This window comes from Tetrao urogallus, assembly GCF_951394365.1.
Source record: "Tetrao urogallus genome assembly, chromosome: 10".
Classification (NCBI taxonomy): Eukaryota; Metazoa; Chordata; class Aves; order Galliformes; family Phasianidae; genus Tetrao; species Tetrao urogallus.
In genome coordinates, this window is record NC_136823.1 from 6,846,559 (window position 1) to 6,870,938 (window position 24,380).

A 24,380-nucleotide genomic window follows, 5' to 3' on the forward strand; every position below is an offset into this window, starting at 1 on the left:
GATTTCCAGTGACGCATTGCGCCCCAGTCTGAGCACAGAGAAACCTTCACTTATTGTCTCTGACAGTCACCAACCTTGTCCTTCAGCAGATGGGATTTGAAAAGTTCTGCAAGGAGAGATCTTCACTCATCAGCCAAAGTGACAGCAGAACAAGCCTGCCACTAGAACCAGCTACAAGGCTTCTAATGTAGGGTGGGACCTCTGTGGCTTTCCCTCAGCAGTGGCAAGGAAGAACCTGCAGAGGACAGCACACCACACCAAAGCCTTGGCTCTGTAAATGTGCACCTAGCAGTACATCCCCAGACCATCGCTGCCAGAGCTGCCCATGTGACTTTCAGAACACACATGGGGCTGCACATTGCCACACTGAAGCACTGCCTCCACGAACCAGTATTTCTGTTAGAAAACAAATAAAGGTAACAAAAGTGGCTGTCGTGATGTTATAATGTATTCTGGTGACCGACACATCCATGTCAGTACAGATCCAGCCATAGACTACAACTGATGCTTCAGAAGTTGGAGTTCTTTTTCCACCCTCTGCACAAAATACATGTGCATTCCATGGCCCATGTCTATTTCAGGATATAGACAGGTAATGAAAATTTAATTGCATCAACACTAGCATAGGAAATTATGACGATGAAGTTGTTTACATGATAAATAAGATAAATAAATAAGGAAGATTGGAGAGAGCTGTAATATTGCTTCAGGTTGTGCTTATGCACTTCCATTTTTCACCTGAATATTAAAATTAACTTATATTAAAAACTGCATAGAGAATCCAAGACACATGCTGGCTGCAGCGTTTGAGCTTTTCCCACAGTAAGCATCTTTCTATCTCATGAATCCTTTTTCACAGGCCTGTTGATAGAATAAAAAGCTATCACTGATGGTGCTGTGAAATAGGTTATGCTGCAAAGTTATAAAATCGTTGCTCTGGAAATGCAGATGGACCAAAAATATCCAAGCCCTCATGCAGGGCTGTGGCGCAGATCCTGTATACCATGCAAGCACGGATTTGCTGCTTCCATATTAATCTGCAGCTCCCTAATCTTAAAACAGCAAGCACTTTGTAAGGAAGAAAGAATTTTGCCCTCCATGGAGATCTACCACAGGTGCTCAAAGAGCCGTGATGGAAACATTTGCACAGAGCCTACAAAAAGGAATTGTTCACTCTGCACACATAAAGGAACTGTTGAATATGCTCCAGAGGATTAAAGAGTAGTTAAAGCACTAGGGACAGCAAAGAGATCACAGTAAGACAGAGCAGAAAAACACTGCGTGGCAAGGAGGGGTCAAAGACAGATAGTCTACTTAAGTAACATCAACCCTATTGAAAAAAAAAAAGCAAACAAATGACCAAAAAGCTCCAGACCACACCACCTATGACAAAACAGATCAATATGGACACTAAATATGTTTTTCCCAATTAAGTTGTAAAGGTAGCTGGAGCAGTTGGCTCAAAACAGTCTGGCTGTCCCTGCTGCTGCTGTATTTTTTGTTTCTACAAAGGACTACCAGTTAAGGAGAGAATCTCACAACTACAGACTCTATCAATTAAAAGAGTGACATCCAGAAAACCTAAAATAGGCAAGGTTATGAAAAGGTATGGCAAAGGGATAAAACAGGTAAATTACACAGCAGGTAACAAAACATCACCTTACATCTTTTACTGCAGTCTTGGTTGGTTTTGCATGCACTCAGCAAAAGCTCACTGCAGGATTTCCTTCAGCTTCAGCAAGGGCTGGATCAGCTTATGAAAACCTGAGCGTTCTTCCCTGTATCATAAGGATGCACAGAGCACAGGCAATATTAGCAAGGTGCTCAGCCATGCCTCTACTACTTGGAAATCACATTGGTATCAGCTCCATCCCCATGAGCTATTTCACTTTAAAAATCAGCTGTCTCTTTAAAGATGCATCAGAATGATAGCTTGGTCTCAGTGGGATTGCACTAGCAGGTCCAGGAGTATTGTCTGGCAGGCAGAACACATGGCTATTTTCTGTGTTATAGTATTACCTAGCTAGGATATAAATGGTGAGTGGGCGAGATAGTTTATGTTTCTCTCCCTGGTAAGTCTTACTGTATATGTTAATGGAATAAAATACAGCCCTGTGCCTGTTTGCTTCTTAAATTACTGGAACCATGAAACTATAGCAAGGTGGGAAATAGTGTTATTAAAATTAGGCATGTATTCACTTGCTGAGGGCTTCTTCCTTATCCTGGCTCTTGGTCATTACAGAAACATGAAGCTGCTTTCCACACCAACTTCATACTGAATTTTATTTGAATAGAAGGGTCAAGATATCATTAAACTTCCAAAGCAAAGAAGACCATCTCTAAATTTGAACATATGTGTAGAGAGACAGAATACATTTTAATCTTTCTCTCTTTTAAATTAAATTGCTGGCTCTACAGCTGCGTAACAGGAAAGCCTGTTCAAAAGCCTACAATTGCATGCTGTACTCATACTTCGACAGAGTAACCCAAAGTATCCTCGAATGTACTGCCTGCAGTCCTGGCTTACCTTTAATAAGAACCCTTTTGTCCTCTCTGAGTAATTTCTGAAGGCAGGTTTCAACATACTCTCCATTTCTGGCTTTTAACTTCTACTAGAAAGGCCGACAGCAGCTTTCTTTTCAGCACAGATACCAGCATGGACAGGAATCTCAAGGTATCGGATGGCCCCTGCAACAAGCTGTGCATTGTACCTGTTACCCACCATCCTCCAAAGGGATGGCATGCAGGTCCTGCAGCAGGACAGCCCTCAGCACACTGCTGCACCCCTCATCCTGCATCTGGGCTGCGGCTGCTGCAGGCAGAGCAGTGAGGAGAGCTCTGCCACATACCCTCACCTCAATCTGGCACGCTATTACTTACAGGAACAGTTTTATGGCTTCCTTTGTTTCCAGCTGCTCAACCAAGGTTTAACTCACAATTCTGCTCCTTCCTCCAATTACTCAAGAGGGTTTAAGAGCTATCTTTGTTAAAAGCCTTGAGAAAAGATAAACAAATCAATCACCTTCATCAGCCATTTTTCAGTTCTTCCGAAGAATGAAAGCAGATCAAGAAAGTGCAACATACTCTTGGTTAAATTGTGCTATTTGGGCTTCCTTGGGATATATGTATATATATTTCAGGTCCTGTGTAACTGTCCTTAATTATAATTTTGATTAATTTCCTGAATGGAAAGTAATACCACATACAACAAGGTGCACCACTTAAAAACAAAAGAAATCATTTTGGGGATTGTTACTACAGCATGGTAATACGGATATCTATTTTCTACCCTGAGCAGCAGTGAGACAAACTTCCTTGTTGCACTGCTTGTTGACAGCCTTGTTGTGCTTCCAGCTCTTCCCAGGCTAAGGCATACGCATCTCTCTTACATGTCACCCAATTGTACAGCTCCTTCTAAGTCCACACTAATGCTTTTATTTTATTTTATTTTATTTTTCCTAGATAGGAAGATGGCAGAGCAGCAACAACTAAGTACCTCAGAGCAGTTTCATTTTCAGCATTTTGTATTCATCCTGACAGCAGTTGCTTAGGAAGCTATATATTCAGAGTAATAAATGCTTTGCTTCCCAGATAGCCAGCACCACTGCAGAAGCCTTTGCTGAGCAAACTTGCACATTATCACCAAGACATTAACCATAATTGCTGACAACAATCTAAATATGCAGACCATACCATAAACTGAGGCTGTAGAACACTGTGACTGCTTAACAATATTAGACAAAGTAAGGATTCCAGATTTCCTTCTTGCCTTCATGATTAATTTCATCAGGTCACAGATATGAAACAATGCAGCATTTCTAAGCTAACAATATTATTTTTGCCTGCATCCAGAAACCCCTATTTTGTCTTTTTTTTTTCATTTTTTAACCATTTCAAACATACTGTTCTGTGCTCTGAGTATCTGGCAGTCATGCCTTTAAGATATCCTGAGATTGCCCAGTGTGCTGGTATAAGCACCCATTATTCTTACACCCCACCATTAGAGTTTTGCTTCTGAAATGAAACCCAAGTCCCTACAAGTGCAGCATGCAGCAATATCCAAACCACAGTTGTCTTGAGCCCAGCATTAGAATGTTTCCTGTCTCGCAGTCATTGATTATCTCTTGTTTGTGTACCAATAATCCTGCAGAAAAGAATGCCAGAGAGAAAGATAAATTCATGTCTCACTCCTTCTACCTACTTAAGGAGCCAGAAAAATGATTTGGTGGTACTCAAAGAGGAAATCCTCAGAAGGGACTAATGACTTCCCCTTTGATTGTAACCCTTTTACAATCCATCACACTGACTGGTATTTAGGGCTTCACAGTTAAACCTGCTGGCAACAAGCTGCACAGCAGACAGGATTCACACACAGTCTGCAGCAGAGATGGTTCTCACCCAGGGAATTACAGTCTGCCTGCATCAGGGCCTTCAAAGCAGCTTTCCCTGGGGCCACAGACCCTGGCACAGGGCTGTAAATGAGAACAGCCAGATGTACCCTGTGCTTAGGGTTGCTAGAACGTCCCTTAGAAGCCAGATCATCAAATCACAGAATGGCTGAGATTGGAAGGAGGCTTAAAAATCATTGAGATCCAACTCTCTGCCATGGGTGGGATGTCAGCTTCTGGAGCAGGCTGCTCAGGGCCCCCTCCAACGTGGCTTGAATTCACTAGACAACTTACGTATGGAAACGCTTCATCCTGAAGCACCTGATCCCAAAGCAAATCTGGGGGTTCTATGGGCTCCAGTCTTGTCAGCACAAGCTGCATGTGCTGTGGTGTACATGGTGAGCAGAGATCCAGATCCAGAGCCCTCAGGGAGACAAATGGAACGGCCCTTAGTATTCAGGCTCCAGCGTGGGCAGCTCCTGACCTTAGATAGAAGCACAGCTATTTATTTTCATCTCCAGCTAGACAGAGGTTTTAATATTTTTGCATCTAAATCTCACCCACCTGTGCTCCACTTAAAACACTGTTTATCAGTTCTGGTTCATTCCCTCCACAGCTCAGTATTTCAGTTTGTAGCACTGAACTGATGCTCAGCTCCTTCACAGGAGCAGTGCAAGCATTAAGCAGAGATGCTTGCAGTGCAGTTTGGCAGATGTCACAAATGCCACAGCAGACGAAGTCCTCAAGAGTCCCAGGTGACTCAAGCTTTAAAATTAAACCGTGCATCTCAACAGGGCAGTTGCCCTAAAGTCACATCTGTCATGTGCCTCACAAAGCTTACAAAACAAACAGATGTGAATGAATTAGAACGAATTCCTCGTAAAAACAGATATGTTTTCATATCTGTGAGCTGTGTAATTGACATCACAATATTCTTGTTAGCTTTTTATACTTCTTTTATGACCTGCTAATGACTTATATATTTATAAATTGTAAATCAGGCAAGATTATTCACATCTCATGCAAACATTAAGGTTTAATAAGAATATAAAGGTCACACAAGTAAAACTACAAAAGCCAACAGTGGGGAATCTTTGCAAGCATAGGCACCTAATGAAGTGAAAACACAGTGCTAGTAAAGTGGCTGCACTGGAAATTATTCTCACATACAGCTTCAAACAGTCAGTCAGTAAAAGAAACAAAAAGCCAGATGGCGCTGCTTTCGTTAGGCTGCAGGCTGCTGACGGCTTACACGTCTGTGCATTCCTGGAAATAGGAACCACATGAGAAAAGGAAAGCGTTAGCAATGTATTTCTGAGGGCTGTCACAAAAATACCAACACCAAGCTGTGTTTCCATAGACACCAGGAACAGCGTAACTGCAGAGGGGAAAGAGTGGCTGAAGCTCATACGTGCAATGAAAGCATCTGCAAGTTCTGCCAAATGTGCACAGCACTTTCAAGCCTAAGCTGATTAAAAAAATCAGCTTATGTATTATATTTTATTGCTTTAGTCCAGCCTCATCTGTAGGCTGATCATTGACTGTATCTCAAAGCTGTTGAGCACGTTTATGTCAGTTTTAAAAGCAATGCAAAGAACTTACAGGTTTTCTAAAGCACGTGCTCTGCCACAAGCTACTTGGCAGACTAAGTGGTGCTGAGTGACATTCAAGCAAAAGGATCACAGTGAAGATTTCTGGCCTTGAAATGTACATTTGAGGTGGAATTTCCTACTGATACTTTAACCTGTGACTTGGTAATAAAGGCACAAGAAGAGCGATCCAATTGTGCAGGCATCTTATGAAGTGATACAGAACTACCTAAAGATTTCATGGGTTCCTCCAACCAAAAAAAAAAAAGAAAAGAAAAGACAATCAAAACAAAACTATGCTGCCCAATTCCTGACTTTCCAAAAACCTGCCTGTCAACGTGATAAGAAGACAGGTGTGAGTGTGAAAGGAACATAAACTGCTGTTTGTAAATTGATATATCAGAATACCATCATGGCAAAGAAGTTATAAATAAAGTCGTAAAAACTGAAGATCATGAGCCAGCAGTGTGCCATGGTAGCAGTGCCTGGTCCCATCCTGGACTGTATTAACAGGAGTGTAGCCACAAATGGTAGGAAATGAATGCCTGAGCACTTTGTGCCTTTGGAAAACTGCTCCCAGGGTTGGGCTCCCAGAGCAGGACAGACATCACTAAGCCAGTGAGAGTTCAGCACAGCGCCAGTGAGGTGGTAAGGGGCCAAAGCAGTCACCCTGTGGGGAAAGGCAGTGTGAACAGGGTTTGTTCAACACTGAGGCTTTGAGATCTGGTCCCTCTTTGAGTGAGGTACTGGACAAGAGAACCTACTGGGGCCTTTCTGCTGTAATTCCATATACAGAATTCCATATATACTTTCCATTTAATCAGACTGTTCAGGGATTGATTTTTAATCAGTAGAACTTCCATGGTCTTATTCTTTTCTTATTTACACTATTGCCGACAAGCTGAGTAAGGATGTACAATTCAGATTCACGCCTGTACAAAAGCTGGCATTTTAAAGAGATGCATTCTCCACTCCTGTCTATAGATAACCTGCCACTCTCTCTAATACAGGAGACTTTCTTTTTCATTAAACTCATTGTCCTGTAAAGTAGCACCGACAACACTTGTGTGTCTTTACATGGAGAACATCTGCACTGCATCCTGGCATGCCATTCACAGACAGCATCGTGGAAACTCCTTTTGGTCTGTCCTCTCCCTGAGCACTTCACTTAAACACAAAGAGCAAGGTGGTTAGATCAGTGGAGCACAAGAAAACAACTAAGCACATAATCCAGGTGAAAACAGAAAGAAAAAGAGTAAGGCTCTTCCCTAGGCTTGCTAGGAGTCATGCTCTAAGAAGAGATCAGGTACAATGAATAGCTATTTTTTTTACAGTTAATTTAAGCTTGTGGGAGAAAGGTTGGCATGTTTCATAAACTAAGCATTACATACGTTATTTATTTTTAATGTTAATTCTAGAACAACGGTTTTTGGAGAGTGTAATGCAATTTTTGGTGGGGAAATGCAAGTTTTTGAAGGAATAACAGGAAACCAAAAAAGGAAGAAACAGCACAAAATAATATGCTTTTGCCCCAAATAGTTGCAGTGATACAACACAAATCCACCCCTTCCCAAAAGAAATAAACTAACTACATGTCCTTCAAGAGAGGAAGCCTTTTTTTGCTGAGGATAGCTGACAGAGCAAGGAAATAAAGTTTCGTGAACATAATAAATCTACAAGCCATTAAAACAAAGCAGAATGTGCTGAAGGAGGCAGTTCTACCTGATATCAAACACTGTTTTTTAAATCACAACCTCTCCATTCACATCAGTTAGTTTAGGCTGTTTCATTTCTCCAGTACCAGTGCTCTCCTCCTTACACCTTTCTCTCATTTTACTTTATTGAATGGCTGATCTGTTTTTCTCATAGAGTGATCTTACCAAAAGCCACTTTGTTTACTTAAACTTGTGCTCTAGTGCAGGAGTACCAATTTGCAGAGTTACTTGTTTTAATAGTGACCACAGAACAGGCAGTGTCACATACTTTTTATTCTGGGCTTCCTTACACTGATTCCATGCACACATAATAGTAATTGCTCAGGGAAGATGAAGGCCTAACTTGAAAGTAAAAAAAATTTTTAAATGCCATTGTAATTTTAGCCACAATACAAAATGCTGTTCTCTCTCTGGTTAGGTTTCATTAGTATTCTAGCATCATTTCACACCTGTCACATAGAGTACATTTGAAACAAAAACAAAACAGTTATCCATGATCTATGGCTCAAGTGCCAAATACTGACTGTAACAACCAAGTTGCAAAGATGGAAAACAACACATCTTTTCTCTCTTGAAAACTGCCATCCAGGTTCCAATGGCTGTTGTTACAGTGGTCCCAAGGACCCTCTGCAGCCTCCAGTACGCGCTCTGTGTAACGCTCATCAAAATTCCTGACTCAGACCCATGTGGTGACACTTGCAGAGTTCTCATTTTATAATGACTATGCACAAATCCACACAAATAAGAAAGACCTACCACATAGTTTTGTCATCACACAGCTGCAAACCGGTCGCTTCGCCAGCCTATTAACTCTTCTGCCACCAGCTTGAGTCTGCAACTATTTTTCTACGTGGATCACAGCAAAATATAATGGTTGTTATTATTATTAGCCCAGCAGAACTAACCCAAAGGCTGGGTAACAGGAAAACTTGTTAAAGTTTATTGTTAAATTGACACTGAGCTGATGAGCACAACAACATAAAGATGCAATGCAGAATCGACTGCTGCAGACCGTACACAAATGCTGGCTCGCAGGTAATTTCACAGACTCAGGCTAAGCTGTTTTTCTGTTTCAGAAGGATTGCACCCATTTCCTAAAGGCTAACAACAGGTCCTGTTTGCATAAATCTCTTTGGTACGTGGCTGTGCAATGCAAATGTGAGATAGGACAGATATCTTCCATTCCAATATACCTTCCATTCCTAAGTGACACCTACAGAGAGCAGATCTTTAATTTTTTAGGCTTAACTGCAGAATATTTTCATCAATGTCAATGAAACCTCTACAACTACCAACAGAAGCGATAAAAATGCATTTGCCAAGAGCTTTAGAAGATGAAAAAGGGGCAATTGGAAATATCCAGTATCTATGAAAACATCAATGGACAGTTAATGGAAAGGGTTCTAACCAGCTCCTCTTGGCAACTATACCACAGCAACCATGCTCAAAGATTTTTAAGTTAACTGGTTAAGTGTCTGATTAAGGCCAGCCTAGTTGAGTTCATTACCAGTATTTGGGCACTACAAACCCTAAAACTAAGGGAAGTAATGTGCTTTTTCAAGCACTGGACTTCATAGCAGCTGACATCATGGTGTAGTTTATAGCTTTGCTTCAAAGTGACCCTAGTGTCACTTCTCACTGTCTTACTCTATCAAAACAATTGTGCCCACCCTGACAAACTGTACCACCACCCAAACAACTAATATAGAATTCCCACCCTCTAGAAATGCTGCGGGTGAGGTGATCCACACAGCACTGGATCAAAATCATGCAACAATGTTGATTTTTCTTTTTAGAGCTTATTTTATTATCTGCTTTTATTGTATATCCTCCTCACTGTAAAAAAAAGAGGTACAAATATCTTTGCTCTCAGGTGTTGCTTCTTCCATTTTCTATAAGCTATAATAACAAAACTTCCTTTCTCTCTCCAAATAAGTGTATTCCAGCTGGCTTTTCTAAAGAGAAGCAGAGAGGGCTGCAAGGAATCAAGATGGATGAGGGCTTCTTAGAAAGTCCAATTCAATAATTCCAATTGAAGACAGTAACTTGTAACTGCATGCTTCATCAAGGGGATTTTCTAAGAAAATTAATTATTAATTCAATGTGTTTCTGAGAAGAGTTGAACTGGAAACTTCTTTGACCTTTAGCATTAAGATTGGAAGTCTAACTTGGGCTTAGTCTGTGATTACCCACATCTGGTTGCCCGTATGCTTTTCCATGAAATCTAAAAGCAAATTCAGCTGACAATTATGCCTCTTTAAACTAAAAAATTACTGTAAGCTCAAAAACAAAAGTCAACAGTGAGGAGACATTGCATCTCAATGCTGACATGAACATGAATTTTGGAATTCCAGTGGAGGAAGTTCAAAGGACAAGAAAAATCACAAAGACTCATGAAATGTTAAGGCCATCACCACAGTTCCTCCCATTTCTCAGTAACGCTCTCATATTAGACGAAGCATGCCTATCTATTGCATGAGGAAAACTGCAATCATATGGCATGTGATATTTTATCTGATGTGGCAAAACAGCCCTAGATCTGCATTTTAAGGCAGACACGCAGCAGGGCACACTGCTGTTCAAGACCTCACACACACCTTCTGTCCAAAGATGCACCCCTGCACAGCTGAGCCCCCTACTCCGTGCGCTGTCTCAGAGCACATTTGTGAGGCTCAGACTAAGGACCAATTCCCAAGCACACACCTGATGTAAAGTGAGAACAGCCAAGTGCCCAGACCTCTTTTAGCAAATGCAACACGTTCCTAAGTGTAGGTCCTACAGCTCTGCATTTATTGCACCAAGCAGTGCAGCCAGCTCTTCCTCGTACAGGATCTGCCAAAATCCTGTGTTGATGATTGAAGAGCAGAAAGTAATGCTTCCACGTTGTCTCTCTACGAGTAAGGCCTAGCAGGAGCCGGGTCTGTACTTCGTTTTCAGTAGGTGTCTATTTACGTTCTGTAAAGTATATTTCAGCACTATTCAGGGCATGATCTAAACCCAGCGAGAACAGTTTGTAACACAGACGACTCCGAAGGCATTAACCTGCGGGGTACGTTGTACCTCAGACGCCGGCACAGACCTCTGGAGAGCATTTTCAGCGCAGATGCAGCGCTGCCAGCCCTGCTGCCTACCGAGGAGTTCCGCGGAAAGAGCCTCCCTCAGTCCCACACAGCGCCAACGGCGTCCTGCAGCGCCGCGCGCGCAGAGCCCGCCTCAGCCCAGCCCCGGGGCGGCGTGCGCGGTACCGGCCCTCCCTCCTCTGCGCCGCCGGAAACTTTCTCTCTTAACCGCGGCCAGAGGGGGGAGCCGATACAAAAGGGGTTCCCAGAGGTTGCCGGCAGCAGCCGCCGAGGCCTGTCCTGCTCCGCTCGGAGAGCCGAGATGGACTCCAGCGGCGAGACCCACGAGCTGAACGGGCGGGCGGAGGGAGCGGAGCCGGCGGTGGTCGAGCGGGTAAGGCTCGCGGCGCGGGGCTGCGGTGGGCGGGCGGGCTGCCCCGGGGCTGTCACCGCGGAGCGCCGTGCTGCCGGTGATCCCGGCTGTTGCTGCAACCCGGCGCTCCCCTTTCTGCGGGGTACGGCGCGCACCTCCCGTTTTGTCTTGGATCAAAGACGGGCCGGGGAAAGACTGGAAGATCCTTTTCAGGCCTGGCGTGGTGGCTGCAGAGCTCCTGCGTGGCCCAGCGCCCAGCCATCAGAGGTCCTCCTCACCTAAAATCTCGGTACGGAGACAGATTACTAATAGGAATTTTGATAGGGCAAGAGGGGTTGGCCTTGAACTGAAAGAGGGGAGATCTAGGGGGAAATTTCCCACTCAGAGGGCGTTGGGATGCTGAGCACAGGCTGCCCAGAGCTGCAGGCTCGCCATCCCTGGAGGTGCCGAGGCCAGATGGGATCGGCCATGGGCAGCCTGAGCTGCTGGGGGCAGCCAGCCCACGGCACGGTTGGGGCTGGATGATCTGCAAGTCTCTTCCAGCCTACGCCATTCTATGCTTGTATGATTTCTGCCTGGGAGGGATTTCCTGCAGGAGCTGAGCTGCCCTAAAGTCCAGGACTGCACGTTTGCATGCAGTCATCACATACCAACAAGGGAAAGCACAGCTTTTCACTACTCCATGTAGTCAAAACATGTCTAGAGATGTGCACTGGAAAACATTTCATCCCATATTATGTTTACCTATAAAGGGTATTTTCCAAGCATGCTGCTTTTCTAAAACGCCAAGCGGCTAAAAGAGCATCTTTCATGTTCTTTTGAAAGAGACCAAACTCTGAAAAGCTTCTCTCATTCTCACCAAGGACTGCCACACAGGAACAGCGGCAGCAAACCACTACCCACATTGCTGGCTGGTCACAGGTGGTTGCAAGACCGTGCCTTCCCTTCCTGGAGCCCTTGGCATGGACAACAGACCAGAAAAATAAAAACCAATCTGGTTTTAATAAATCCTGGAAAGTATCTAAAGAGAAACAAGGGATGTGCAAATCGAACTGCTGGCCTTTAAGCCACTGAATTCTCAGAATTTGCATTTATTTTTTAACAGCCAGACTCGTGATTGCATCACAAGTACATGTAATGGGGATTTTTTTTTTTCTTGGTCTGTTCTAAGAATTTTTTTTATGACTTTCCTGTTTTGCTTCATCTCCAGTTGCATGCGATTATTGTTTCATTATTGCTTTCCCATAAAAGCTGTGTAAGTAAAAGAATAAGCAGAGAGACTTCATACTGTATTATGCATACGCTCTATTTAACACTTCAGAGAACTTCCCAAACACCTTTTCATTTTCTAAAATATATATTAAAAAATTATACACACAAGATGAAACAGGCGACAGATTTCTTAAAAAACAAGTTTTGAAGAGTAGATACCTTAAGAATATGATCAAGTCCAGCATTCACACAAACAACCCACAGGGCCTCAACGTGCAGGGACTGGAGCCGGAGGTGTTTATGTGCCTGCTGTGAGGAGAGCTTGCTGATATCTCTGGCAGCCCTGAAGTTCTTACTGCCCATCCTAGCATCAGCCCCGCCTTCAAAATGCATTCTCTTGCACATCACTCTCTTAATGGATTTCTCTTGCTCTAGCTGATACAAAAAGCAGGTACCTTCAAAGGAAAAATGGCTTAGTTACCTTCAAAGCAGGGTAGAAGCACAGTAATTTTATTGTGTTGAGCTCACTGCAATTCTGAATGAGTGGTTGCATTCACTCTAAATTTGATTTATTTTAACTTGGTCATTAACTTGGATAATATTTTTCACCAACTGTCACTCTTTTAGAAAGAAGCTGGGCATTTCTTCCAGTGCTGGCCTGGCACACCTCGCTGACTAATGGCAATAATTACGGCTGGAAGCTGTGCTTGCCTTTTGTGCAAAGTATCTGTTTGATGCCAACAGTAACTGTTTTTTCATGCTCCTGTGTTTGCTTCCTTTGTTCATGCCCCGTATCAAAACAGTCCAGGAGCTGCTTTGCTGTGAAAACTAGCACAGCTTGGGCTTCCCATGATGGCAAGGAACGCCAGTGGAAATAGTTAAGGGTCTGTAAAAAAGTGAACAACTATTGGATGGTTGAAGAGAACAGCTGTGGAATATTTGCTTTCTATAATGGTCACATTGTTGCTAAAAATGTATTGAAGTTTGTGTATTGATTCCTAAGCACTTTGAGACATGTCAGTTTCTTGGCATTGCAGCACAAGCAACAAATTTCAAAATTTGTAAGAACTTGTAATAATTATCCTGCGCACAGAATGACACGGCACATTCCAAAGAGGTATGGTGTACTTCCCATCTAGTCTCCCATAGTGGTGCTAGCCTCACAAGCAAGCAGCTAGGACAAACAAGCAGTGCCTTGGCAACACAGGACAGGCAACCTGCTGCCCAGTGGTGAGGAACAGCTTCTGTTCCAGTTGCTCTACAGACAAGTCTCATTTATAACTTCACTTTGAAGTCATCAGGTGTGCTGATTACTGATGCCATCACAGCTTTAGGAAAACAGTGCTCTGCCCTGAGCTAACAGGACTGTACCGTTCCCTTCTATTTGTGCAAGGTTTCTGAAACTCAAGAATTAACACAGCTACCACTTGTTAGCTTTTTTTTTTTTTTTTTTAAACATAGTTGTATTTTCATTTTCTGTTTTCCATATACAGTGTGGCTCTTATTCAGTATAGGCTTTTAAAGGTGCTAGGAAATTGAACACAGGCTGAAGTGTTGCTTTGTTTGTTTTGGTTTTTAATATATATTTTCTAGATTACCTGCAACCACACTGCCTCCAGACGTGACTGCAGCAGCCTCCTAAGCTAAGTAGTGCTGTGTTAGGTTGGTGCTTGAAAAGAAACATCTCCCCCAAATGGAATTCCTACAGGAAATGGCACTGATGATTCAGAGCCAGATTTAGGGATTTTTTTTTATGAGTCAGTGCTAAGTTGAACAAGTGGTCTAATGTTTTGCTGGGGGGGAAGGAATCACATCTTCCCAAGGAGGTGTACACAGGATCTAATATTCCACTGTATGACTGGCACAACTTGCCTTGGGAGATAGTGGTTTTTTTTGAGAATATTTTTCCCTATTTTCTTTCCATATCAGAAAATCACAGAATGTTGGAAGGTTGGAAGGAACCTCCAGAGGTCATCAAGTTCAACCCTCCTGCCAAAGCAGGTTCCCTTCACCAGGTCGCGCAAGAAAATTATTTGAAACAGGGGGAAAGTCTGATTTCAGTGGCCATATATTCTGACCCATTCCATTTCTACTACGTAGATGACAGATATTTGGACAGAAATTCTACATCCATCAGCATCATTAAATAACTGTATGAAGCCAGTGGTTCAATTCTACAATGGCAGGGTTAGTCTTAGAAAGAATAAATTTAAAACCTCTGAAATTGTGTTTTGTTTCAGTTCTATGTAATTTCTTTTATGTCTGACCCTTCTTTGATATAAGTGGAATTTTGTGCTGGATGTTTTCAGCTTACGTTTAATTAGAAACACTACTTCAAAACACAGCAAAGAACCATTGACTCTGAGATCTCCGTGACTCAGCCTTATATTTGCACAGCCTTGTTATTACTTAGCAACTTTCCATCATTTGAAAATAGGGACTGTCCCTAAACACAAGGATTTCAGAAAACTCACTCTGTGATGTTACAAACCCAGAGGTTCTACTGGCCAACAACCAGACCAAAAGTTCATCCCGTCTCATTTTAAAGCAAGGTTGCTTGGCTTTTAAGTGTGTAAAAACTACCCTGCAATTGCAGTAATCACTAACCTAAAGTAGGAAGAGGACTGCATACAGAATTAGAGCAAGCCAAGGATTTTGAAGATTGTTTCAGAGTAAATGTACTCAAAGGCAAAAGCAGGTGTCACTAATCAGACACACAGTTCTTAGAAACCTTGTTCTTAATATATCAGCAATAATCAGTGCTATCTGCCCAATCATCCTGAACAAAACCATGAGCCTACTGTGTTTAATAAGCACTTTCTACTGCAAAATGATTTAAAATTACAATACTGTGAATACCTGTACTCACACCAAAATGAGTATTAAGTATTAATGTTTTAAGAACCAGGCCTGACGTGCACATCACACAGAGCTCTGGGTCCTGCAGTCCCAGATGCTGCTAGGCAGCTGCCGTGACAACTGCTAATCAAGGCCAGACCTCTGACTTATGGTATGTGTGTAGGATGCGTGCAGAATGTTTGCCTGGCTAACTGCAACATTGGCTTTCTAGGTTTTTAAATAAAAAAAAGGTAACTGGTCCTGTGCTACTGCAAGTACTTGCTAATTTCATTCACAAGAACAGTCACACAAACGTCAATGTTCATAGCAAATCTCAGTCTTAGCTTGGAAATTTCAAGGTGCTATCAGTTCAGGCAACATTTTTCTCAGATGTGTTAATTTGTAAGACTTTCTTAACATAATCCCTTTAAGAAAATATGCATATGAGGGGAAAAAAAGAAGCTAAGTGAAGTACCTGGGTATATCCCAAAAGGAGAGGGGTGAATTCTCAAGATTTGCGCTCACATTTTATCTTTCCTCCTCCATTCATAGGGCAGTGACAGAAACAAACATAATTAAGCTTTAAAATATTGTCAGTTTTCACTACTGTTCTTCTCCTCCACCTGTCCCAGATGACTGGCATGTGAAAAACTCCACCTGTCTTCTCCCGGCAGACTGACTGGTACCATTCTGGGCAACTCAGAGTTCAAGCTGGACAAGACACCAAATTGCTCCTGCTCTTCCTCTTTCTCAGACTTCCAGCAGACTAACTGGACTGCTTCAGCAGTCACTAGTGCCTGACAGATACCCCGTTCAGCAAGCAGCCATATAAACTTTGTCACACGAAGCAATTTACTGTCATAGTAGAAGCATGAATCCTTACCATAACTGGTCACTGCATTTAACAAAGATACTTTATGATTTGTTCTCAAGGGTTTCCATTTTCAGCACTGTTTCCTGCCTGTTAAATCAGCAGGTGTGCCTTGGATCTGATTCAACTCAACATTTAAGGACATCTACCTCAGTGCTGTGTCTGTTTTTTAATAAGTGTAGTGAATAAATCCTTTCTGTATTTCAGGGGGACTCAGTTATTCTGGGTGTGCCATTAAGACAACTAGTGAAGCAAAGCAGAGGCAAAGCCTGTACCCACAGAGTTGTCAATAAGATGACGTATTGTAGAACTCAATTCCCAGTGTGAAGTAAACACAAGGTTTATTTTTGTGGAAGCAGAAGGCGTCAGCTTCTGGTGCAGCATCCTGACATCACCCCTGGGAGCTGACTGCCCTGTGGGCACTAAGTGCTGCTGCCCAGAGACAAAGCAGTTCCATACAGCCCTTGTGCAAGCACCTGTGACTGTGTGCTGCCTTTCTTTGGAACACAAACAAAATACAGAGCACACTGATCACTTAATCTGTACCAGGCAGTTGCTGTGATTACATCACAGCAGAAACAGGTTACAGGATTCCCCTTGCCCAGCACACATGCTGTCCTGCCAAGTGGCACCTACGCATTTCACAGGGAATCTCCAGTGGTTTCACTCTCCCTGCACCCAGCAGGTGACAGTAGCACGGTAACTGCCACTCAGTGCAGCCATTTGGCACCTCCCTGAAACCACAAAGCCACAAAACAGCATCCCCGTGTAATTTCTTCATGCAGGACTATCATTAACCAGAGGTTAAGGCAGCAGCTCTCCTTTCATTGCCTGTCTATATATTGCCGTGCAACACATTGTCTGTTAAAAACTGCTTCCAGAGTACTGCCTGCATTTGTTTTGATCCTTTGGGCAGTTGCCTTCAAGTTCTGCCCTGAGTCCATGCTAATTTGCATTCTTTTGGTTTTATGGTTTTCCATCACGAGACAGGAGGCTCCATGTCTTAAGAAAAGGGAAACAATCATTTCTGGGGCTTCCATGATTGCACACCCTTCTTCCCAGCACGAGGCACAGCTGAGGACACTCTGTGCCACAGATCTGGGGCCTCTGCCCTCCCTGTGCCCAGCTCCAACTGTGTCTAGTCTGCTGGCAGCAGCGCTGGCTGGAAGCCTCCTCACAGAGTAAAATGCCTTCCATTAGACTCACTCCTAGTAAACAGCTGACTTGGGATGCTAGAAGCACAAAGTTTTACTTCTTTGCTAGTCTTCTCTACTTATCAGAGTCCAGAGGTGACCCAGCTTTTGCTTCCATAGCAATTCAAATGCCATTGGCTGCTGTGTGCTGGCTGGCCATGCAGAAACGGGATTAGCAGACTGCAAAGTCCTGACTGTGCAGTCCCGTATTTGCCCCGGAAAAGAAAGAGACCACATTCTGCTGACTGCATAGGAAGAGCCCTGTATCTCATAGAGGTAACTAAAAGAAAGATGTAGTCCAGATTGTTTATTCTTCAATATAATTTTTTTAAAAAGTAGTCACCTCAAGCTCATGATCACATTCCTAAGTAGAGTGAAAGCTGTCATCAGTACGCTATCAGCACAGCTCCTGCTGCAGCCTCCTTCCATCAAGGTTAAGACTACAGCATAGCTACCTTTGCCTGTGTTACATACTGAAGCCTTGTGAACTCAAGGAATAATTTAGAGGTTTGGATGTTTGGTTTTGGTCACGAAATAGTTAATTAGCTACTAGACATCAGAAAATATAATTTAATCTATCAGGAAGTCACTACAAAATTCTGACGTTTGCTGAGAAGAGTTTATTTTTTAAACTCATACCCAGAAGTTTTGCTGTTCCACATGTAATTCCACACCCTGTCTTACATATTATGTAAGGCAAGAATAAAGCATCTTAATCTTTTTTTCTGTGCAATTAATAGTGAAAAATCTTAGTCTGGATTTTTGTAGTGAGTACTGCCAGTGTATCTTCCTTGCTCCTCTAGGTAAGGAAATGAGCATTCACACCTGTTGTGGAGCTTGTGGCAGGGCTGCACTAGGAGCAGACACTAACTCTAAATATCCCAGTGCTAGGGCAGCTTAGTGCAGCCGGGAGTGGAAAGAGGAGACTGCTTGGGGAGAGGAAAGGTGATGAACTGAGACACAGACCCCTGAGTCACAAATTTCATTTTTAGGCTGCAGAACACAGACGAAAGCAAACTCATAACTACCTTCCCCACTGAAGCTGGTATCAGTTTCAGAGCCATTCTCTTCTCTGAGCAACGGAAGAGTAAACAAGCCATCTGCACGAAGCTATGGTTACACGGTTTAATTCCCTCTGCAGAAAGAAGTCTGCTGCTGCCCATGACATTTTTCTCTCAGTAAAATATTTAGACTGTGGTTGGTTACAGCATGTCTGGTGAAAATAGGTCAGGTTGGGCATTTGAATGCCCTGGAAAAACTGGGAATGTATTTGCTCTATGTATCAATATCTATCCTACTAATAAAATGCTTTTAAGTCTGGTTAGTGGCAAACTTGGCTCTGGAGTTGGAAATTGGATGGTTATTAGAGCCACTAAAGAGAGCAATCTGAGGGCGTTTTCTGCATTTCTCTTTAAAAAGAAATTTCCCTCACAGTATTTTCTGGCAAGCACAACATACTTGTGCAATAAAAACATCTCTCAGAAGCAGGTTTGAAGCAGTCAGCCAAAATGAACTGATATTTGAATATTATTTTTATGAAGTCTACAAGTAAGATCCACAAGAGTGAAATCCTAACCTGTCTGGAGACTGCAGAAGAGCAACACCTCACCTTCCTTCATCTAAGAGTTATGTTTCCACACCTACCCAAGTTACACACACTGCATCCACCCCATGAGGAATTAGGAACCACTGGAGACACGCTGCCAAATTCCAGGTTAGGTCACCTGAATCGTCATCAGGAAATGCTCATTTTATCCAGCCCTCCAGATTGAGCAGCTCTGGCTTTGCCCCACAGTAGGCTGTTTTTTTCCTATTTGTTTGCTCAGGAATTCAAAGACCTCTGCTGATGGGAAAATAGAAAAAAAGCTACCCTTGTAATTGGGCAGTGCTTGGCAACCACGAGTCATACGATATTTCAACAGAAACCGTTGTCTGTGTGAGGACCTGGACGGTGGTACAGCAGAGTGAAAACAGCAGGAAAAGAGGTCAAGCAAAGCTCATACAGTGAGCAACTCCCATGTAAATCCTCAAAATGAGACTCAAGACCAATGAAGAACTAGGCAGATCTGCGATGTCCACTGAGTGTGAATTTAATAAATGTTTGTGGCTTTAAGTACGTCTTTGGGAGTTTCTTCCTCCCGGCCTATCTCAGTGCAAGCACTGCAGATTTTCCAGTCCTTACTTTTCTCATGGTAGAAACAATGATTAAAGTGATCCTTCAAGATGGACAAAGTTTATCTGCCCAAGTCTAGTACAATCACTACAGTTCTGCCATCAGATGGAGGGCAGTGGTAGCAGTGAAGGAGAGGCATGTAGAATCTTAGTCCTACCGTAACTTTATCAGTATCCCTACAGAAATCAGTTGATGGGCTAAGTCACCTCTGACTCTCTACACTAACTAAAATAGATACGAATAACCTTTTTTCTTCTCCCACTTTTAGTACAGACCATCACAGTGGTTTCAGAGAAATGGACCTATGAATATCAACCACTACGCAAACAAGAAGAGCGCTGCAGAGAGCATGCTGGACATTGCGCTGCTGATGGCCAATGCATCACAGCTGAAAGCTGTGATTGAGCAAGGACCTTCTTTTTCATTCTACATGCCCCTTATTGTTCTTATCAGCCTGTCGCTCACAATGCAAGTTATGGTGGGAGTACTCCTGATATTCCTGGGTATGTAGCAACTGCAAGAGCCACTGATGTGTATTTTTCTTACGGAATGCAACCTGAGTATGTAGACTCCATTTATTTTTAAAAATTGTTGGTTTTGAATGCCTTGATATCGAAATTGATTACATTTTTCTTTAAGACCATAGAGATATTACAGCACAGAATCACCGAATCACAGAATTGTAGGGGTTGGAAGGGACCTCCAGAGATCATCGAGTCCAACCCCCTGCCAAAGCAGGTTCCCTACACCAGGTCGCACAGGTCGGCATCCAGGCAGGTCTTGAACATCTCCAGAGGAGGAGACTCCACCACCTCCCTGTGCAGCCTGTTCCAGTGCTCCGTCACCTCACCTAAAGAAGTTCTTGTGCATGTTTGTGCAGAACTTCCTATGCTGCAGTTTCCGGCCGTTTCCCCTTGTCCTGTCTCCACTCACCACTGAAAAGACAGCAAAAGGAATAAGGGCAGCTTTATGTGGAATCTTCAGTTCTGATTAAGATCCTCATATTCATTTGTGAAGAGCATGAATATTCCTCTTTTCAGAAAGTCTAAAGGAGGAAGGAAACTGGTGAAATACCATAAAGGAAACATTAGTAGGTCAGATATGATCATGCAGTCTGTCCAGTTTCATAATACTGTTTTTGGCAAGACTTGTTACTTAATCTTATGACCAAGATATATTTACTCCATATCAGTCATATCATAAGTGATATTATAAGAATATATTGTGAATATAGAACTCTGGAACTGAAATGGAGATTGGATTGTCCATCTTCACACTGGTGTTTTATATTATCATCATTGGCTTGCTTGTATTTCTGCAATCAAGTCAAAGCTTTGGTAACACAAGTTAAAAATTCCTGTTTTTAAATTTAGGGAATTATTCAAAGCATCTTAAATCTCTGGGGAAGGAATCATAGAAATGTACTTATCGCTGGTTTTTCAAACCCATGTTAAACTGAAACTAAAGCTAAAAAGATAAGTTCTCTTTCCTAGGTAGGAGCAAGATTTTACCCTAAACGCATTCAGTGACATTAGTCAAAACCATGACATAATATCAACATACAGCTTCCTTAGCCTACTACAAAGTGATAGCCAGTATTCACATAGAGCATTTACTAAGCTCTATGGGCTACCTTGGACATTCTGATGCTCTGTCAGTGTTCCAGTTTCACAAGTGAACAGCTTTGTGATCAAGGAGGAAGTTCTCAGGAAATGAGGATACATCTGGCTTGTAATATGGATGTGCAGCTGACATAGCTTTTTTATTCTTACGAAAGAGACTAAGAACATCTGTCTCTGCATTTGGCAGAGTTGGCACAAGGGCAAAATCCAGGTCCTGGCACAGGGGAGATTCCAGAAAGGGACTGGAAAAAGTAAGCTCATGGTGTTGGGGAGTGTGGCGAGAGTCACAGAAAAATGAGCAAGAACAGCAACAACCACTTATCTGTATCATGGTTGAAGGCATCTCCCTGGTGGTTATGTTAGTTGTTTACAGCCTAAAAGCCTGCTTAAGGACTCATTTATCATTTCTGCCAGGCGTTTCCAAACTGGCTTCCTCCTCAGTAATTTCTTTGACAAAATTAGCAAAAAAAAAAAAAAAAAAAAAAAAGTACAGAATAACCCTAACTCCAAAGCTGTGGTTCACAGACTGCTTTATGAATAGGGAGATGCATCAGGAGCCCAGCCTGGGCTCAGCAGTGGCTGTATGTCTGGGTCTTGGAGTACACCAAAGTCACACAGTATGCTGGTTGGGGTAACTTTTGTAGAACATACTGTTTTGCTGAGCTCAAAAGGTACTGAGGATAGGAAGCAGGCACGAAGGTACAAAGATGAAGGCACTGCAGCAATAGCTTGCTTTCTACAGTGTGCATTTGGTAGTTTTGGCCTACAGAACAATTTGCTGTTGCCTTAAGCCCTCTCAGAAGGGCACACAAGTCCCAACAGAAGTCCAAACCATCGCCTGGTTTCTTACCTTGAGACACGTTCATCCCAGGAGCTACAAGTTCTCACTGTTCTTTATTAGGGATTAAAAGCTTTCCCTCCTTCAAAATAGCATTTTGTGGTACTCATAAAAGCCCTATTTTTGAGCTCTGACAAAGAAGGCGGGCAATCGTTTTGTATAACACCAAGAGGCCCTTTTCCTCTCAGAGCTTCCCAATTCAGCCCATGGTTCTCTCCTAGCTTTTACGCAGACTTCCTCCCATATGTCTTTCTGATTCGAGACAACTCTTCCAGAAAGCCACACCAATACAGTTGTGAGCCTGAAATAAGGGGTGCTCACAGTCTTTTTTTATGAAAAAGGAAGTGTTGGAAATTCCCTCTCAGACTAAAGCAGCACCGAGACTCCTCCAAAGAATCTCTATGTCCTTCTACAATCACACGTTCAGAATATGTAGCTTAAAAAACTGTAACGGATTTTCCAAAATTGGTATTTTGAGGAATGTTCAAACACATCCCTGAAAGTGATTTGGCAGTCCTAGCATTTTAAAATAGAAGTAAAGCATGTGTTGAAATAGTAGAGTTGGCATGAAATGGCAGTATTCTAATCCCGCTGTAAAACACAGAGAATAGCTCATCATTTTTGCAAACAGTATGATTTGAAGTACTGTAGTAACAGAGATAGGATTGCTGCAATCCTGCTTCAAAATTTAGAGCCCCGCCTCAACTACTAAGCTGCCTTTTCTGTAGTCCTCATTTTGGACAAAGGGACAGCTCTGAAAGTGGCAGTTCTCCTTCAAGCATGATTTCTTCTAACTCACAAAACATGTTAGGCCATTAGAGCCTTTTTATTAGTGTTAAAGCCAGCCAGCTGTCTGAAATGTCTTTCCTACATACTTAAGGATTAATGTTCCATTTCATTTATTCTGCTTCATTTACATGAAAGCACCGGATTCTTTAGTGGCACTATTAGGATGCAAATCTCCACATAGCTCCCAATGCCTTACATTCACATAGAAAATCATTTTCAGGTTTAAGTATTGCTGAGCTTAAGTTATTCCAGGTCAACACAGGCGTGCAGTAGCTTAAGCTGTTGAAGTTGTTCCTCCACACTGTTTGTCAGTGCTTTGACCACTCTGCCCAACCGTACAGCAAACAGGAGTTGAACAGATGCCCAGAATTCCTTCAGACCAAAACAGCAGTAGACTTCCTAATTGGAGACACCAAGGGAATCTGGCTTTTAATGCTTCAGTATCCTGGATGTGTTTGCCACCACTTTACTTAACTGATTCAGAGTGAACCACAGAACCAGGGCTTGCTAAGTTACACAGTGTTGACAGAGACATTTTATTAAAAATAAATTTTACTTCACACAGCAGAGCTGTAAGCATATGTATGCACCTATCATTAGAAAAAAAAATCAGTTTTATTTATGTTGCTGAAAGAACTTGTCAGGTATAAGCTTTTCCCTGCAGGAGAACAGAGGCAGAGAAAAATCTCGGCTTTTCACATGAAGACAGCCAGGCCCCCCCATTCTTCTTTGCCTTAAATAAGCACATTTTAGTCTATCAAGTCTGTTATCAGTACAGTGTAGCTTATCTCTGTGTTTTCACAAGGCCTGGAATCAAAGCTTAAGCTAAATTAATAGTATCTGCCTTGTGTGGTCTTCCCTATCTTCTATTAGCAGTTTAACCAAAGAACTGCAAGAAGCAGAGAAAAACATTTACACAGCTGGTGCTGCCTGTGACAAGAACTGCAGCTACACCGCTCTGAAACCTTCCCCTGTTTAACAGATAGTGCCTTCTGAAAAGTCAGTGCAAGAGCTGGAGAGGGGAAAAGCTGCACAGCTGGAAAAGGCACCAAGACAAAGACGTGCAGCACTTGTTAGGAGGGAGGGCTGTCTGGGAAAGGCCTGGAGCATCTAACTGTAGGAAATGTACTTTCGTCCCATCCCGTCAGGGCTTCAAGCTCCATAACTGAAATTATTTTTAAAGGTTTGAAATCTAGTTTTGTTGCAGACTTTAAGAGATCAAGAACTCAGAAGGTTCCTTGTAATGTTGTGCATGCCTTTGTGCATTCACAGAGATTAGATGCTAATTACTGGAGGCTATTAGGCGCCTTGTGATTAAAGATCTTCTCCTTAGCTCTTTTACTGACAGTGCGAAATCGTCCTTCCCTTTTAAGTATGAGTGCTGCAAATAGCTCCTTGTAAGAAATTCTTTAACTACATGAATAATGAAGACTTTTATTCTGGATTTTGAAATATTCATATGCTTAAATCTCTCTTTTCTCCTTTCTCTTTGAAGTAAAATATGACCTTAACAACCCTGCAAAACATGGCAAGCTGGATTTCCTCAACAACCTTGCAACTGGACTAGTTTTCATTATAGTTGTTGTGAACATTTTCATCACTGCCTTTGGAGTTCAGAAGCCAGGTACCAAGTCAGAGTAAAGGCAGTAAGCACAAGGTGAGTATTGCCTCTGTGCCATAAGACAGTGGGATGTAGCACACAAGAACACACTGTCCACTG

The 24,380-nt window shown here is 42.6% G+C and overlaps 1 protein-coding gene across 1 annotated transcript; it reads left to right on the forward strand.

Moving 5' to 3' along the window:
• Positions 1–11,073: 11,073 nt before the first annotated feature.
• Positions 11,074–24,301, forward strand: NINJ1 (ninjurin 1; the record flags this gene model as incomplete). The annotated part of the gene is made up of 3 exons (XM_079540379.1): positions 11,074–11,145; positions 19,680–19,914; positions 24,156–24,301. 3 exons carry the CDS (start codon positions 11,074–11,076, stop codon positions 24,299–24,301), a joined length of 453 nt encoding a protein of 150 aa, XP_079396505.1.
• Between the last annotated feature and the right edge of the window lie 79 nt (positions 24,302–24,380).